This window comes from Mandrillus leucophaeus, unplaced genomic scaffold (genome assembly GCF_000951045.1).
Source record: "Mandrillus leucophaeus isolate KB7577 unplaced genomic scaffold, Mleu.le_1.0 Scaffold771, whole genome shotgun sequence".
Lineage (NCBI taxonomy): Eukaryota > Metazoa > Chordata > Mammalia > Primates > Cercopithecidae > Mandrillus > Mandrillus leucophaeus.
This window is the reverse complement of record NW_012108375.1, coordinates 531,041-548,489: the sequence shown is the minus strand read 5'-3', so window position 1 is coordinate 548,489 and position 17,449 is coordinate 531,041. Positions and strand designations below refer to the sequence as shown.

General features: G+C 35.8%; 1 protein-coding gene across 5 annotated transcripts in view; it reads right to left on the bottom strand.

The window, feature by feature from the left end:
- TRIM23 (tripartite motif containing 23) overlaps positions 1–17,449 on the bottom strand; it is a 35,745-nt gene that overhangs the window by 14,552 nt on the left and 3,744 nt on the right. For all 5 annotated transcript variants that reach the window (XM_011966750.1, XM_011966749.1, XM_011966751.1 and 2 more), the window contains 6 exons: positions 13,759–13,921; positions 9,766–9,887; positions 7,236–7,514; positions 6,501–6,683; positions 4,894–5,109; positions 545–679 (listed from right to left, as the gene is read on the bottom strand). In XM_011966750.1, coding sequence (XP_011822140.1) covers positions 545–679; positions 4,894–5,109; positions 6,501–6,683; positions 7,236–7,514; positions 9,766–9,887; positions 13,759–13,921 — 1,098 coding nt within the window. The remainder of the gene's footprint in view (positions 1–544; positions 680–4,893; positions 5,110–6,500; positions 6,684–7,235; positions 7,515–9,765; positions 9,888–13,758; positions 13,922–17,449) is intronic.

Below are 17,449 nucleotides of genomic sequence, written 5' to 3'. Positions count from 1 at the left end.
TACAGGTGTGAGCCACTGCACCTGGCCCCAATTATGTTTTTAAAAAGAGTCCTTATCTTTTGAAGATACACCCTAAAATATTTCATAGATGAAATAAGATGTTGGGATGAAATTATATGATATTAGGATTTGCTTCAAAATACACTGGGAGATTGCAAGTAGAAAAAGGAGTAGGTAAAAGGCGAGATGAAATAAGTTTATAATTGCTCAAGTGGGTGATGGATATAGAAAGATTCATTATATATACCATATATATACTATTTATATTTTCTTATTTCTACTTTTTTAAATTTAAAAATATGGTGCACTTCACAAATTTGTGTGCCGTTCTTGCACAGGGGCCATGCTAATCTTCTTATTCCAATTTTAGTATATGTGCTGCCGAAGTGAGCACACCATTTCTATTTTCCACTGATAAAAGTTTTCTTAAAAAGCCCCTAATTCATGAATTTCATGGTTGTCTCTCTAAGGTGATTATCATGAAATGTAAATCAATTATGATTTGTCAGAAAAAAATACCTAAAAATAAAGTACAGTACATTACCTTTGTAAAAGTGACAGGGATGCTGGCATCCAACTGAATGTGATCTGCAACTTCTGTAAACTGCTGCTGCTGTTTCTGCAATGTTTCCAGTAACCTTGTAATTTCCTGTTTTGCCAAGACAACTCTACAATCATCCTATAAGAGGCAAAACAATATTTCTTATAAACTTTTTATAAGAAATAAGGAAAAGATACTTATATTACCAACTCACAATAAAAGCAGTTTTAACATTATAGTAGTCAAAGTTAAATGTAAATTTGGCAAGAATAATAATTGGGCATTAATATATAATTTGAGGACCTAGCAACAAAAGAATGGATAAATTGTAGAATATTGATAAATAGAACACTACATCACAGTGAGAATAAATCACAGCTACACACGATGATAGAAATTTCACAAACACAATGTGGAGTGTAAGAAGACATGGCATGGAGAATTCATACTGTATGATTTCATTTAATTACCAAAACAACTAAAATTAAGATATACATTAGAAGTCAAGATAGTGATTTATCATGGTGGGAAAGGCAGGTAGTGGACAGAAGTGAGTATGAGGGGACTACTGGGGAACTGACAATGTTCTGTTACTTGATCTAGGTGCTAGTTAGACATTAATGATCAGTCTGAAAATTCAGCCAACTGAATACTTATGCATACATTTCTATATCTATGTTCTACTTCTATAAAAAGTTTAAAAAATAATTTCAGATATACATGTATTCATTAAAAAAATAAAGAATACAGGTCAACCTCCCTCTAGATCCCCAGATCCACTCCTCAAAGTCAAGAACTTTCCAGTTTCTTGAATATTATTACAGACTATCTATACATATACCAATATAGTCTTTATATGAAAGAGATCTCCCAATAATATGCAAGCTCCATGAGAATGACAGTATTATCTGTTTTTGCTCACTGTTAGATACTCAGGTTAGTTGACAGCAATTCTACTGTTTCAGCTGTTCAGGACAAACGCTGAAGCCATTATTGCTTTCTCTTTCCCACATGTCCTACATACAATCTGTTAATAAATCCTTTTGAATATCCAGAATCTGGGCACTTCTAATCCCCATTATCCAAGCTACTATTACCTCTCACCTGGAATTCTACAACAGTTGCTTAACTGTTGAATTCCTTCCTTCCATTTTTGCCTTCTTCCAATCTATTTTAGACACATAGGCCAGAACAATCATTTTAACACATAAGATTAAGTCACATTTCTACTCAAAACTCTACAATGGTCCTCCTATCCCAATCAGTAAAAGCTGAAGTACACCCAGGCATGGTGGCTCACACCTGTAGCGCTAGCACTTTGGGAGCCCACGAGTTTTAGACAAGTCTGGGCAACATGGTGAAACTCCGTCTCTATGAAAAATACAAAAAAAATTAGCTGGATGTGGTGGCTTGCTCCTGTAGTCCCAGCTACTCAGGAGGCTGAAGCAGGAGGATCACTTGAGCCCAGGAGGCAGAAGCTATAGTGAGACCAGATTGTATCACTGCACTCTAGCCTGGAGCAAGACCCTGTCCCACTTCCCCACTCCCCCCAGCCCCCGGCCAAAAAAAAAAAACAATTGAAGTCCTTATAATGCCTCACAGGGTTTTCCTTACATATAATTCTCTATTAATCTCTGATTTCAGCTCCTATTACTCTGTCCTTCGCTTATTCTACTCCAATCAAGAGGTCAATTTTCCTGTTCCTCAAACATACCAGGCATGCTGCCCTAGGGTTTTTGCTATAAACATTTCCTCAACTAGAATGTTCTTCTCCCAGTTAGGGCCTGAATGAATTCCTTCAACTTTTTACTTAAATCTTTGCTCAAATCTCACCTTCCCTTAATAATGCTTACTCTGACTACTCTACTTAATAATGCAATCTGCTGTACAAACACAAACATGCAGTTGCAGAATTCTTTTTTGATTAGCTCTTACCACTTTCTAACATATAGTATAATTAACTTACTTAGATATGGTTATGGTTTATTGCCTGTCTTCTTGCTAGAATGCTAATTCTACAAGATTATGGCTTTTCGCTTATTTTGTCCACTGATACATTTTAAATACACGGCATATGTTAGGTGCTCAATACATATTTGTTAAATGAATATTCAGCATCCAGTATCATGCCAAGAACTTTAAATGATGCATAATTTGTTTAGAGTGGATGGATGATTAAATTATGTTCTCAGAAGTGAAGATCAATTTGTGATGTTCCATCCATTCCTCTGTTCAATTTTCTCTGTAGTGGGAACTTTAAAGAACATTGGTTAGTATTCTGTAGTCATAAAATAGAACAAAACTAATACGTCCATAGGAAAAATGAATCCAAGACCTTGATTTTTTTGTATTAACATAGATAATATTGTATTATTAAAAATTACCAGTTCATATGGCTTGGCTCCGTGTCCTCACCCAAATCTTATCTTGAATTGTAATCCCCATGTCTGGGGAGGGACGTGATTGGATCATGGGGACAGTTTCCCCCATGCTGTTCTCATGATAGTGAGTTCTCATGACATCTGATGGTTTTAAAGTGTGACATCTCCCCTTTGCTCACTCTCTCTCTCTCTCTCTCCTGCTGTCTTATGAAGAAGGTGCTTGCTTCCCCTTTGCCTTCCACCATGAATGTAACTTTCCTGAAGCCTCCCCAGCCATGCAAACCTATGAGTAAATTAAGCCCCTTTCCTTTATAAATTACCCAGTCTCGGGTAGTATCTGTAGAGCGGTGTGAAAATGGACTAATATACCAGTCATTTTGGCACAACACTTCAGAAACTCTAAAACACTTAAATATTTCAGTAACTATGAACATACTTTTTCATAAAATAAATATGAATATACTTTTAAGTATTCAAGTTAGTATGATTTAGGACACGATTCTACTCTGATTTTGCTGTGTAGCTTCATTATCCGCCATGAGTTAAACATGTATTTATTAAGTTCTTCTATCTAGATGCAAAGAATTCAGTGACACAAAGATGAACAAGATGCATCAAGATGCATCAAAGATGAACAAGGTCAGCATCTAAAACACACAGGCATATTGTCATTCGAGGTCAAATCAGAAGACACAAATCACACCACTATTTGAATAGAAAGAACTTAAAATAAAAACTGTTAACTAGATGTGGTTATTAACGAGGTAGCTAAAAGGATAAAAGGAACTCTGAGGTATTATGGAGGTAGCAATTGTATGAAATAATATAGCTACCACTTCCAGTGCTGAGGGAATAAAAGGAAGAGGTTAGAATTATTAAAACCTAGAAACTTGCAGGAGGGGCTCACGGAGCTGAAACTCAAACCTCCAGGAAGGGTGGTCTCCTAACATGAGTAACTATGCCCCCTCTTGACAGTACCTAACATGGGTCCAGCTGGCAACACAATTACGAGGTCTATACAGTTCTAGCCCTAGTATCACAAAGCAGAGGATAGAAGAGTAGGTTTGGAGCTGAAAATCAACTTAATAAATAGCATACATATCAACTGTTACAATTCAGTGTAGTAAGGACTCAATGATAATCCAAGACTGATGAGGCTATAGACTGGCCACTTTCATGTAAGTGTAATCAGATACTTAAGAGAAAAAGCTCTACAATGGTAAAAGGCTTAGCCTACAATGATTTGAAATCAACACAATTATCAGCAATATATCAGTGAAGATAACACAGACTGCAGCTTTTCTGAAATTCCTAGGGCAATAGTTATCCTTATACCTCACACTTAGGAAAACAGATCCAAAACACAAATGGGTAAGGCTGACATTTGTGTCAGAATAACTTTGAGCCTCACTTATTTAAAAAGTAAGTCATCTGCAAACTGGGTAACAAATTGCTTATGGTATCTCAACCAGCACAAAACATACGTTTGTTCTAACAGTGAAGAACCATCGAATTACAGCAGAGGTAGGCAGTACATGCTAGAGAGACGCTCAAAAAAAGACCAACAAAGAGAAAGCTTCAAAGAAAGGCAAACATTTAAGCTGGACCTTGAAGGAGAAGGAAGATTTCCACTATAAGAAAAGAGAGATATATGCACTCCAAGCAGGAAAAAAAAAAAACAGTACATATATGCTTGGCAAAGAAGAGTAAAAGGATTTGGCATTAACTGAAGAATGGCAAGAAGTTAGAAGGGTTCAAGAACCCATGGCTCAAGGTGGGGAGGGCACATGAACGAGAGGGCACTGATAATTCCACACTAGTGAAATAATTCAAGGTTGCAGACTATGTCCTCAGCACAAAGTTACTGCATACAGCAGACACAAAATAATAATAAAATACACTAATGTATACCTCTGGTAATTATCTACTTAAACTTACAACTAAGACCCTAACCACATTTAAACTACCTACCTGCTGCAAAGTCTTTTCACAATGGAGGCAGGCTGCTGAAACCTCTGACAACAAAATAGTCATATCTTCTTGTTGCTGCCTAAGCCAAATCAATTTTTCACGAACATGAGCATCAACAACACTTAGAGCCATTTCTTCTTGACGACACAGAGTTTCATGTAGATCATAAAAATATGCTCGAATACATGACCGGGCATTCTCTGCAGTCCCTGGTACCTAAGAAAATGAAAATAAATTTTAAGCAACTGTAATGTTAATAAAGATTTTACCCGTGAAATATTTAAAATTTCAGCCTAGGCAACATGGCAAAACCCTGTCTCTATGAAAAATAGAAAAAATTAGCCAGGCGTGGTGGCATGTGCCTGTAGTCCCGGCTACTCAGGAGGCTGAGGTGGGAGGACTGATTGAGCCCCAGAAGTCAAGGTTGCAGTGAGTCGTAATCACATCACTGCATGCCAGCCTGGGTGACCGAGCAAGACGTTGTTTAAATACCATCTATATTAAATTCCAAAATATAAATCTCCATGCTAGATCTTTCCCCTAATGCACAGACATTGGAAATTCAACTGTTTATAAATGACATCTCAAGCAAAATGGAATGCCTAATCTCCAGTCTCCCCTATTCCCAAACCTAATTGTCTCTGTCTTGGTAAATGGCAACTCCATCCATCAGGATGAAAGCAAACAAAATTGGAGTCATGATGATCACCTCTCTTTCATAGCCCATTAGTCCCTCAGCAAATTCCAAAATACATCCAGAATCTCATCATGCCTCATCACCTCCAAGTTACCTATCCAATCAATACTAACAATTAATCACTAAGACCTATCTATTCTACTTCTTTAAAATATTAAATCCATCGACTTGTGTCCACTCTCTCTACCCTAGTGTATTATAGGCCATAAGCATCTCTAGAATTTTAACTAGAAAACTTTAACAACATCCTAATAGGTCTACCTACTTCCAATTTTGTTGCTCCTCCAATTCATTTTCTACATTTAAAACAGCCTTTCTTAAGGAAAATCTGATCATGTCATTCCTATGTCAATTCTTCAATGGCTCGTCACTGTCCTTAAACTAAGTTCTGAACTCTTTATTAACATGGCTGACGAGATCCTGCATGATTTGGCTTTGAACTCTCCATATCCTCTTTTCTTGTCATGTCCCATTCAATACTCAAAGCTCTAACTAGTGAGCTTCTTTAAGTCTCTACAATATGTCCAATTCTCACTTCCAAACATTTTAACATATTGCTCCCTTCTTGGGACAATTCATTCCTCATTCTGCTCTTTTCCTTGACTGAATTTCTTCAAATCTCAGTTTAAACATTGTTTCTTCTCTAAGGATTTCTCTGACCTCCATAAATCATTGCCCGTTTTGTGATGCCAAAGCACCCTGTACTTCTCCTCCATAAAATAGTCACCACATTTAAAACTCTCTCTGTTCCGTGATGAATGACTTCCTGAAAGACAGGGACTTTTAAAAAACTTTCCAATGACTGGTGCAATACTAGCAAATTGTAATTGCTCATTAAATACTTAGTAGAAGGTGAAAATATGAAAAATAAAAAACAAGGAGAAAGGGGAAGAAGAAAAAAAACCCATACATGTTCTGTGTGAGCCATTCCAATTCCATCTTCCACGATTTGTTCTCCTCCTTCAATGTGCTGTACAATTCCAACTAATTTTCTGGAATAATCTGAGATTTCCTCTGTGAAGGTCCGTATGCAGTGAGCCATATCTAAAATTGATGCTCGGATCTGATTAGCTTCTGGTTCCAATACTGAATGCTATAAAATGTAACATGAGAAAAGAACTCATAGTATTGACTAATAATATAGAAAACTATTTAAATCCCTGTTAATACAAAAAAGCATCAGCCACAAGTGACTTTTATAACACAGAAAAATACTATAATTTACTTTCACTCCTTTATAAGAAAACTGTACTGCAAAGAAGTAATTTAAAATTTGGAAGTCCATTTATTGCTAAACAAGAAACCAAGAGACTATCTCTAAAATTATATCCTAAGTAAGAGCTAACAGACATAAATATTGTCAAACAATCTGGTGTATTATGAAAACATGCAAACAAAGAGAATGTTTGTTTCCTGCTCAAAGGCTATTTTTTTGTGAAGAATGACGCTCTTTGAAGTTTTTCTTTTTTTAATAACATTTAGAAATTAAATCTCTCATTTATTTTCATGCTACCAAACACAATCATTCATCACTTAACTCTTCTTCAATGCCTACTTTCAGAATAAAGAACCAGGTCAGTGAAAACGAATACTGAGCTGGTAAAGTAGCTACAGTGATCCAATTGATTAATAATTAAATTCATACCTTGTGACCTTGGTGTTTTCCATATTCTTTGCAGACACAGCACATGAGTGGGCTAGTTTGACAACCTTCTTCTAAGCAAACAAACTCAATGGCATGCACCTGGTGCTGAGAGCACATGGTTTTCTCATGAGGTTTATCAGCTAGAGGAACTCGCCTGTGCTTTGCTAATGTCTTTGTAGAATGAGTAACTTGAGAACACTCAGAGCACAAATGAGTTGCACACACAGTGCAATATACAGATGCAAGGTGAGCTTCATCTTCATCACAACGAATGATGCTCTGATAAACAAAAAATTAATGCCTTAAAATTGAATCCAATCAGTATAACATGACAAATTTTTAAATATAGAATCCCATAATCTTTTTTGCTTTACTGACCAATATTTACATATGAAAATATATTGGTCATTAAGCACAAAGGTCATTCAATACTCATCCGAGAAGCATTCATTTCTACAGGTAAGAAGCTATTTCCAAGATTAACTGACCAATATATGTTATGAATTTGAAGCCAAAAATAAAACTATTCTCGTAGATTCATATTCGGTGCAAAGATCTCTTCCACCAAATCCCCTCACTTTACACAAAAGAAACTAAACCATAGAGAAGTCAAAAGTCTTTTTTTAAAACTACAAAAATCTGATACTAAACACAACCCCATAGCTTTAAGTATTAGTTGTCATGATGATGTACAGGAAGGACAGAAGCACAAATACTATTTAGAAAATGTAGGCGTATGCATCAGAATTAGCTGTAAGCTTTTAAAAACATAGTTGTCTGGACGCTAATCTGAGAAATTCTTATTTCAACAGGTTGTGGATGAACCCTAGACTTGTATATATTTTTCTAATTATACACCACGTATTTTAATAGCTCCACAGGTGAGTCTATTGCACAATCATGGCAGAAAACCACTGATTTAAGCAAATAATTAAAAAAAAAAAAATAGGCCAGGCTCAGTGGCTCACACCTGTAATCCCAGCACTTTAAGAAGGCTGAGGCAGGTGATCACTTGAGGCCAGGAGTAAGAGACCAGTCTGGCCAACATGGAGAAACTCTATCTCTACTAAACATCCAAAAATTAGTCAGGTGTGGTGGTGCACACCTGTAATTCCAGCTACTCAGGTAGCTGAGGCACAAGAATCACTTGAAGCCAGGAGGCAGAGACTGCAGGTAACTGAGATCACGCCACTGCACTCCAGCAAGGGTGACAGAGCGAGACTCTGTCTTAAAAAATAACAATTAATAAACAAATAAAACCTATATGTAAGCATCTAAATATTATTTCTAGTTTTCAGGAATTACAAAAAATAATTACTAAATAATTATTTTTATTTCAAGTAGATAAAATATTACATGTCAGATAACCAAGAATGCTTTGAACACTTTTACTAAACGTTAAAAGGCCATAAGTGGAAGGGGAGAAATTTAGTATAAATTTTTTCAAAAATAAAAATGTTTAAATACATCAGTGGTGTCATTCATTATCACATTAAATAAAAAATGAATCCAAAGTGGAAGAGTTTTGTTTGCAATTATATGAAGTGTATATATGTACCATAAAAATTCAGGTCTTCTGTTTTCCAGACCTGACAAATAAATAAATTATAAATTATAAAGTCAACATTAGCTAACAGTAATGTCTTTTGAAGTAAAGATTAAAGATTTAGCACATGAAAGAACTGCAGAAATTTTAGAAAACAGAGTGTTGCAGTTTGAAATTAATTTCACTGATTCACTTCAGTATAAAGAAATCATCATCTAACAAAAGAGAAGCAGAAAGCAATTCGACATTTTTTTCTTGATACAAATATGTGGTTTGCAAGTTGATCACCAAAATCATTAACTGATTTAACTGATATTTACTCCAAATATATTTCTATCCATAATAGCCTATGAAAGCCATGTCCTACAGTACATTATGTGCAGCTATGCAAATAATACGTAAGTGCTAAAAATATACTTTTACATTATTAAAAAATCCAGTGTTCATGGATTCTAATATTTACCAGATATCTACCTGTATGGATAAAGACAGTACATCTATACAAAGTTTAACCTTTTCTTGAAGATAGAATAGTAACAATTCCCTCAGAAGCTACTGCTATCTTTAAGGCAATTTTCCCTGCATATTAAATGGCCTCTTACATGGAGTTTTACTTTCTCTCATTGAGTTTTTCTGTTGACTAATTTACTTTTGCATCCTCTGCTCCACTGTTGCTTACTTATCTTTCTTACTATTCTATAATCTTCTTCCTCTTTTCACTTTATCCTTGGTAGAACTGAATTATGATAAGGAAAAAAAAGTTCACACATAAGGCATAGTTTAGGCATAGTATTTTCAAATAATTCTAGTTCTACTTTTTTCTCTTGGGAATAGTGCTGGCCTTTAGAACTATAATGTAATGAAAAGTTGTGTTTCTAGAAATTTACCTGCTGAATTAAATGAGGTAATATTGTGCTAATAATGGCATATATTAAAAGAAAAATTCATGCTCGTAACAAATATTTCACCAAGTATGATCAATACCTCTCCAGATATCCCAATGGATTCTTCTGCAGCTCCATATTGACCAATAGGCCCATTCTGCAGTCGTTCCAAAAGCTCCAATAAAGCAAAATTTTTTTTCAAGCCCCAGACACCTGAATCTCCTAGAATATAAAAACAAAAACTAAATCTAACAAAATAGACTATTAATCATTTTACCCATACCTCAAAAGTAATTTCTAATCCATATAGTTCAGTCGTTAATGTCTAAATTTGAAAAATTCAAATTTTCCCCATTATTTAATACCAAAATAATTCCTTTGTTAATACTCTCTTTTAAAAAACAGAAGAATCCCTCAGGCTTCCAAGTAGAAACACACTTTAAAATTTACTATTTTTTGGCCAGGCGCATTGGCTCACAACTGTAATCCCAGCAGTTTGGGAGGCTGAGACGGACAGATCACTTAAGGCCAGGAGTTCAAGACCAGCCCGGTCAACATGGTGAAATCCTGTCTCTACTACAAATATGAAAATTAACCAGGTGTGGCGTCAGGCGCCTGTAAACCCAGCCACTCAGGAGGCCGAGGGACGAGAATCACTTGAACCCGGGAGGTGGAGGTTGCAGTGAGCCAAGATCATAGCACTACACTCCAACCTGGGTGACAGAGCAAGACTCTATCTCAAAAAAGAAATAAAAAAAAAAAATCTAAATACACATTAAAAAAATTAAGGTGGTAAAGGCTGCACAACAATATGAATGAACTTAATGCCACTAAACTTAGAAGTAGTTAAAATGGCAAATTTTATGCTATATATATATTTTGCCACAGCTTAAAAAAGTTATTTAAATCTCTTTTACTTTTTTTTTTTGAGACAGAGTCTTGCTATGTCACCCAGGCTGGTGTGCAGTAGCACGATCTTGGCTCATTGCAATCTCCACCTTCTGGGATCAAGCGATTCTTGTGCCTCAGCCTCCCAAGTGGCTGGGACTACAGGTGCATGCCACCACGCTCAGCTGATTTTTTGTATATTTTGGTAGAGATGGGGTTTCGCCATGCTGGCCGGGCTGGTCTCAAACTCCTGGCCTAAAGTGATCTGCCTGCCTTAGCCTCCGTGCCCAGCCTATTTCTCTATCAGTTAATTTTACAAGTCCTATTTTGTCACTGACTTTTACTATATATGCTAAAACAAGCATTTTCAAATACTTTTTGCAGCAACCTAACTTAAGAAATACATATAACTTTGTAACCCAGGACAACATACAAACTCTTCCTAAACCTATGAATAAAACTCAGATCTGTTAGCAGAAGGAATATTTGTTATGGTAAACTCCTATGCAACAAATACCACATACCATCTGATATAGCTGCCACCTAACACATATTCATTAAATGAATAAATATATAAAAGGTTGATGGAGTCATTGCCTGCAGGGCTCCCCTTCCTCTTGGATCTTAAAAAAAAAAAAAAAAAAAAAGCCATTCCATGTTGTGGTTCTCCCAAAAAAACTAGACTGAACATATTTATCCTCAGCCTTGCCCCAAGAAGGCTTTCTCCTTAATTTTTAATACATATTCTACAACAAGTTGAGTTCTCTCTATTTACATAAAGGTTAAGAAGTACACTAAGTGATCATTTAAAAATACAGTTGTGACAATTTTCTAAATATCCAATCATTATATAATGAATACATACAAAAAAACTTCTAGCATTACTAGGTAGTGCCTAATATTTATCACTGAATTCTCTAAGTGTCAAAACAACTCCATAATCTCAATGGCTTAACACAACAGAGATTTACTTTTTGCTCATGCAACATCTCAGGGGTTAGGGAAGACAAGAGAGACTGTTCCCCACTGACCACAAACAGGAACACAGGCTACCCAGCCTCCAATCATTTGGACCACCTCACTGTAGCAGGGAGAAGAATTTACTTTGAAAATCATAAACCTTCTCTTATCAACTTCTACCTGGATGCTAACGCTTCACTTCTGCAAACAATTCACTGATCAATGGACATCACACAGTGATGTGTAAGAGGGCAAGGAAGTGTAATTTCACCATATGAGCAGAAGAAAATCAGCAATATTGCTGAACAGTATCAATAACTACTCATATTCTTCTTGTACTAGAGAGGAATTCTGATTCAGAATTCAGAGAAGTCAGAGAGGAGGATGGATGTATTCAGTCTAGTTCCGTGTCGTAAATTTAACAAAATTTCTAGTTTTGTTAAACATTGAGGTAGTAACTCTTCACACTGTGGTATTAATGTAGAGAAGGTAAAGTGCTCTTCAAAAAGGTAGAAGAATCAGGCGTGGTGGCTCACACCTGTAATCCCAGCAATTTGGGAGGCTGAGGTGGGTGGATCACTTGAGGTCAGGAGTTCAAGACTAGCCAGGCCAACATCGTGAAACCCCATCTCTACTAAAAATACACAGATTAGTCAGGCGTGGTGGCAGGTGCCTGTAGTCCCAGCTATTCAGGAGGCTGAGGCGGAAGAATCACTTGAACTCTGGAGGTAGAGGCTGCAGTGAGCTGAGATTGCACCACAGCACTCCAGCCTGGGTGACGGAGTAACACTCTGCTTTAAAAAAAAAAAAAAAAGTAGAAGAAAGGTTCTATCCTCTATTTGAAAAACATTACTATTTCTTTTAGCTTTTTTTGTTTGTTTGTCTGAGACGAGTTTTGCTCTTGTCGCCCAGGCTGGAGGGCAATGGCGCGATCTAGGCTCACTGCAACCTCCATCTCCCAGGTTCAAGTGATTCTCCTGCCTCAGCCTCCCGAGTAGCTGGGATTACAGGCGTCTACCATCACGCCCAGCTAATTTTTACATTTTTAGAAGAGAAGGGGTCTCACCATGTTGTCCAGGCTGGCCTTGAACTCCTGATTTCAGGTGATCCACCCACCTCGGCCTTGCAAAGTTCTGGATTACAGGTGTGAGCCACCTTGCCTGGCCTAAGTATAGTTTTATATAAAGAAATAGTATGATATATGCATATCTCAAAGAATAAAAGACCAAATAAAAGTACAGAGACTTTCCCAATCCCTACTATTTCTTGGCTACTAGTAAGTTAACGCTATCTATAATGTTATTATTGTCCTATATTAGTTGTCAGGCAAACAGACTATTTATATACATCAAAGATCACCAAAACCTTAAAAACCCTTCTTTCTCCGGAAAATATTTTAAAACCATGTTTCTTAGCATTTTAAAGTCTTCCAGCCTAAAATTATAGGTACTCTTGCTTCCTTTTTTGGTGGATAAATTATTTTGAATGTGTTCCACTTGAAAAATAATATGAATATATTAAAATTGTCTTACATAGTGCAACTGACCTGAAAAAAAAAAAAAAAAAAATGGCAACCTTAAACTCTTTTGGAGAAAACTCCCTTATCAAAAAGAGTAAACTTACAAAACTTATGTTTGTAAAATCATTGTTCAAATGTTAGTAAATGCTATTATTTCCAAATCTGGTACCTGAAACTAACTTAGTTTGAAATATATAAAGCAAGTGTTAAAAGTATACAGAAAACCAAAAAAAATCGACAAACCCTTCAAACTCATTTTAACAGAAAATACAGAGTAATTATCACAAGCTACAAACACTTCTGTCTTTGATATTAGTAAATAAAAACATGCTGAGACTCAATGACTTATCTGTATTTTCATTATTGGCTTATTTTTTTGTAAAGAAAACATTTTTTTATTGGGTTAATGGCTTCAGGCAAATGATTCATTCTGTGATGCATATTCTTATTTATTTGAATCAGGGTAACATGTTTTTCTCAGGTGTCTTAAAGCTCTTTACAGGTAAGTATTGAATATAAACATCTCAGAAGACAAAATAAAATTAGTAACTAAGAGTGAGATAGTTTATAGCTTGAAGATTATTCACCTTAATAGAAACTCAGGCTTTCTGAAACTTTCTGGGAATTTTATCATTCTAAAAATCAAGTGGAAGGAAATTGTTTTCTATGACATTTGCATTACATGAACAATTTTCAATCTTAAATCCATACAAATACTTTTCCTACCTAGGTCTGTTACTTGTCGATCAAATGGGCAACGGATTGCTCTTCCATGAAGAGGTAGGCGAGTGAGACAGTCATGACAGACTGTATGGCCACAAAGCAAAAGGCGAGGAACTTTGTCTCCTTGCAAAGAAAAGACGTCTTCACAAACTCCACACTCTAGCACCTAATATTTGAAAACGAAGGATGTACTCTTTAAACCATTTTAAAAGCATACATATTTTAGGTATATAAGAAAATTCACCTAATATATTGAATCAACATTGTTACTTTATTCCTCCATGAAAAAGAACTATGTAAGTTGTAAAATCTTAAATCACTTTTAAGTCATTCCATCTGACAGACCCTGCCAAAATTATATCGTAACGAAATATCTTTGAAATACTAATAGTAGTGTTAGGGGCAAAGATGCTGTAAACTAACATCTTCATTATCTTTTGAAAATTATGATTTCACTCATTACATCTGAATCTGTACAAACAATATGTAATTCTACTGAAGGCGGGTTCTTAAGCAATTTCTCTGCAACTACCTAACCCATCATTAATTTCAACACAAATAAACTATCATTAATTTCAACAAAAATAATCTAAAATATGTGCTAACAATTACCCCTGTTAATGATAAAGAACTTGTTAAGAAAAGACTACAACTAACTTTCATGTTTCTAGTATCTAATGTACATTAAATAATACAAAGTCAAAAAAGCAATCACCTTAAATTTCAATTCCTGTGCTCTATCAATAAATATAGCTCGGAATCAGAAATTAGTTTGTCTATCTAATTCTAGTTACAGACACATGACTTGCACAAGGCTACACAGTCAGTCAAAAGAAAGGCTATTTATCAGCATATTCTGATTCTCAAGTCCATATGTTTATGTTTTATAAATAGTCAACAAATTGTATTTATAGCAATAAAGCATTTTCAGCACTTATTTCTAAGTATATTTGTAGTGTTTCATTAATTTTTTTAAAATACCCACACTGTACTATTCAATCATACCTCAAACTCCTGTCATTCAAGACCCACTACAATCTGGTCCCTGTTCTACTGCTTCACTGCCACACTCTTCTGACCCTGTGCTCCAACTATATCCAACAGCTTATAGTTCTCAGAACATGAGAAACTTTCATGTTTCTTCATGCTAACACTGAGGAAAGGACTATACTTGTCCTTTGGGCCCCCAAGTAATCTGTATAAGTGTCTACCATAACACCCAAAATGCTTTAATACCTTGGTTTTCTAGTCTGACTTTCCCTGTTGGACCAAAAAACCCTCAGGAACAGGGTATTTTAAATACCAAGTTCCTAGTGCTTACATAAAGTCTAGTAAAATAATTTAAAAACAATTAAGCTCAACATCATCAAACACACAACACAAGGTAAAAAACAGAAAACCCAAGGCAGAAATCAGACTAAATCTACTACGATTTTAAACCTAACTCTGTAATTAACTTGGACTTTGGGCGTGAGATACAAATATCTTTCACCATGAAGTGATAATTCATAATTGCTTTGTATATTATTATGGTTCAAAAGAAATTTAAATTTAGTCTTTCAATGTAAATAAGGGTTTGGGAAGAGAAAAATAAATAAAAATAAGAAACAAAAAAAATTGTTCACAGAAAAGACGATGAAAATTCTTTACATGAAAAGATGTTCAATCTAACTCATAACAAGAAAAATGTAAATTAAGGCTAGGCACGGTGGCTCATGCCTGTAATTCCAACACTTTGGGAGGCCGAGGCAAGTGGATCATCTGAGGTCAGGAGTTCGAGACCTGCCTGGACAACACGGTGAAATTCCTTCTGTAGTAAAAATACAAAAAAATTAGCCAGGCATGGTGGTGGGCGCCTGTAATCCCAGTTTACTCAGGAGGCTGAGGCAGGATAATCGATTGAGCCTGGGAGGCGGAGGCTGCACTGAGCCAAGATCACAGAGTGAGACTCAGTCTCAAAAAAATAAAGAAAGAAAAAAATGCAAATCAAAGCTACATCAAAATACGTTTTTTTTCAGATTAGATCAAAAACGTTGGTAACACTTTGTTAGTGAAGGTGTGGGAAAGCAGACACTGTCATACATTACTAATTGCTATGAAATGTTTATTGAGCAATACAGCTTTTATGAAGGGCAACCTGTCAATACTTACCAAGTTTAAGTAACTCAGTAATTCTAGTTGCAGGAATTTATCCTACAAGCATATTAGACATGTGTGACAAAATCTGTATGTTAGTCCTTAAAGCATCATTTGCATTAGCAAAAAATTGGAAACAAAGTAAATACACATCAATATCAGCTTGGAAAATAAATTATGGCACATTCATAATACTATAAAACTATATAGGATAGTGAGAAAGATGACGTTTTTCATGTACACACAGAATGATTTCATATGATTAAAACAAAAATGATAAATAGAATATACTCATTTTTGCATAAAGGTGGGGAAAGAGCAAATTTTTTTTATATTGTTGTATAAACGTACTGTCTTCCTGGAAGGATACATAGGACACCAGTAACACTGGAACATCGGTTCCCCATGAGAAAGAGAAACAGCTAGGGAACAGCTACCCATATATAATTCTATCTATTATTCATATATACACATACTTCAATTCATCCTACATTTTTTAAAAAGGGGAAAGTTTCACATTATCAAATCCATTTAGGTCAGGCACCGTGGCTCACACCTGTAATCACAGCACTTTGGGACACCAAGGCAAGAGGACTGCTTGAGGTCAGGAGTTCAAGACCAGCCTGGGCAACACAGTGAGACCCTGTCTCTACAAAAAAATAAAAAACTGAGGTGGGAGGATCACTTGAGCCCAGGAGGTTGAGGTTGCTATGAGCCATGATTGTGCCATTGCACTCCCACCTGGGTGACAGAGTGAGAGCCTGCCTCAAAAAAAAAAAATTTCAATTAAATATAGAAAAAATATTCACAGGCCAGGCGCGGTGGCTTATGCCTGTAATCCCAGCACTTTGGGAGGCCAAGGTGGGTGGATCACGAGGTCAGGATATCGAGACCATCCTGGCTAACACAGTGAAACCCCATCTCTACTAAAAATACAAAAAATTAGCCGGGCATGGTGGTGGGCGCCTATAGTCCCAGCTACTTGGGAGGCTGAGGCAGGAGAATGGCATGAACCCAGGAGGTGGAGCTTGTAGTGAGCCGAGATTGTGCCACTGCACTCCAGCCTAGGCGACAGAGCAAGACTCCGACTCAAAAAAAAAAAAAAACCACAATAGAATTTGATATAAAATAAATGCAACATTTTATAAATGCTGTATTGAAACTCTAATAAATTAAATTTGTTTATAAACTCCAAAGAACCATATTAAAATTCTGTTTAGTTCATTTCAATCCTGTATCTCTGATCCCACCACTGTACAAGATTTAAAAGAATTTCCTTATGCTGTCACCGTATTTTTCAAAAAGCACTAATAAAATTCCATTGATTAGCAAACCAAACACAGGTCCGAAAATAAAGTTACTAGACTATTTTGCATCAACTTGGTAAATAATACAGCAAGAAAATATTTCCTCAGTATCTATGAATAGGAATTGTGATTAACAGCAAAAAGCCCTAGATAGGAAAAAGCTCTTAATTTTACATTTCACAAAATGCCAAAACAGCTTCAAACTTATTACATGTAAATCAAACTGTAATCAATCAGATTATATATATATA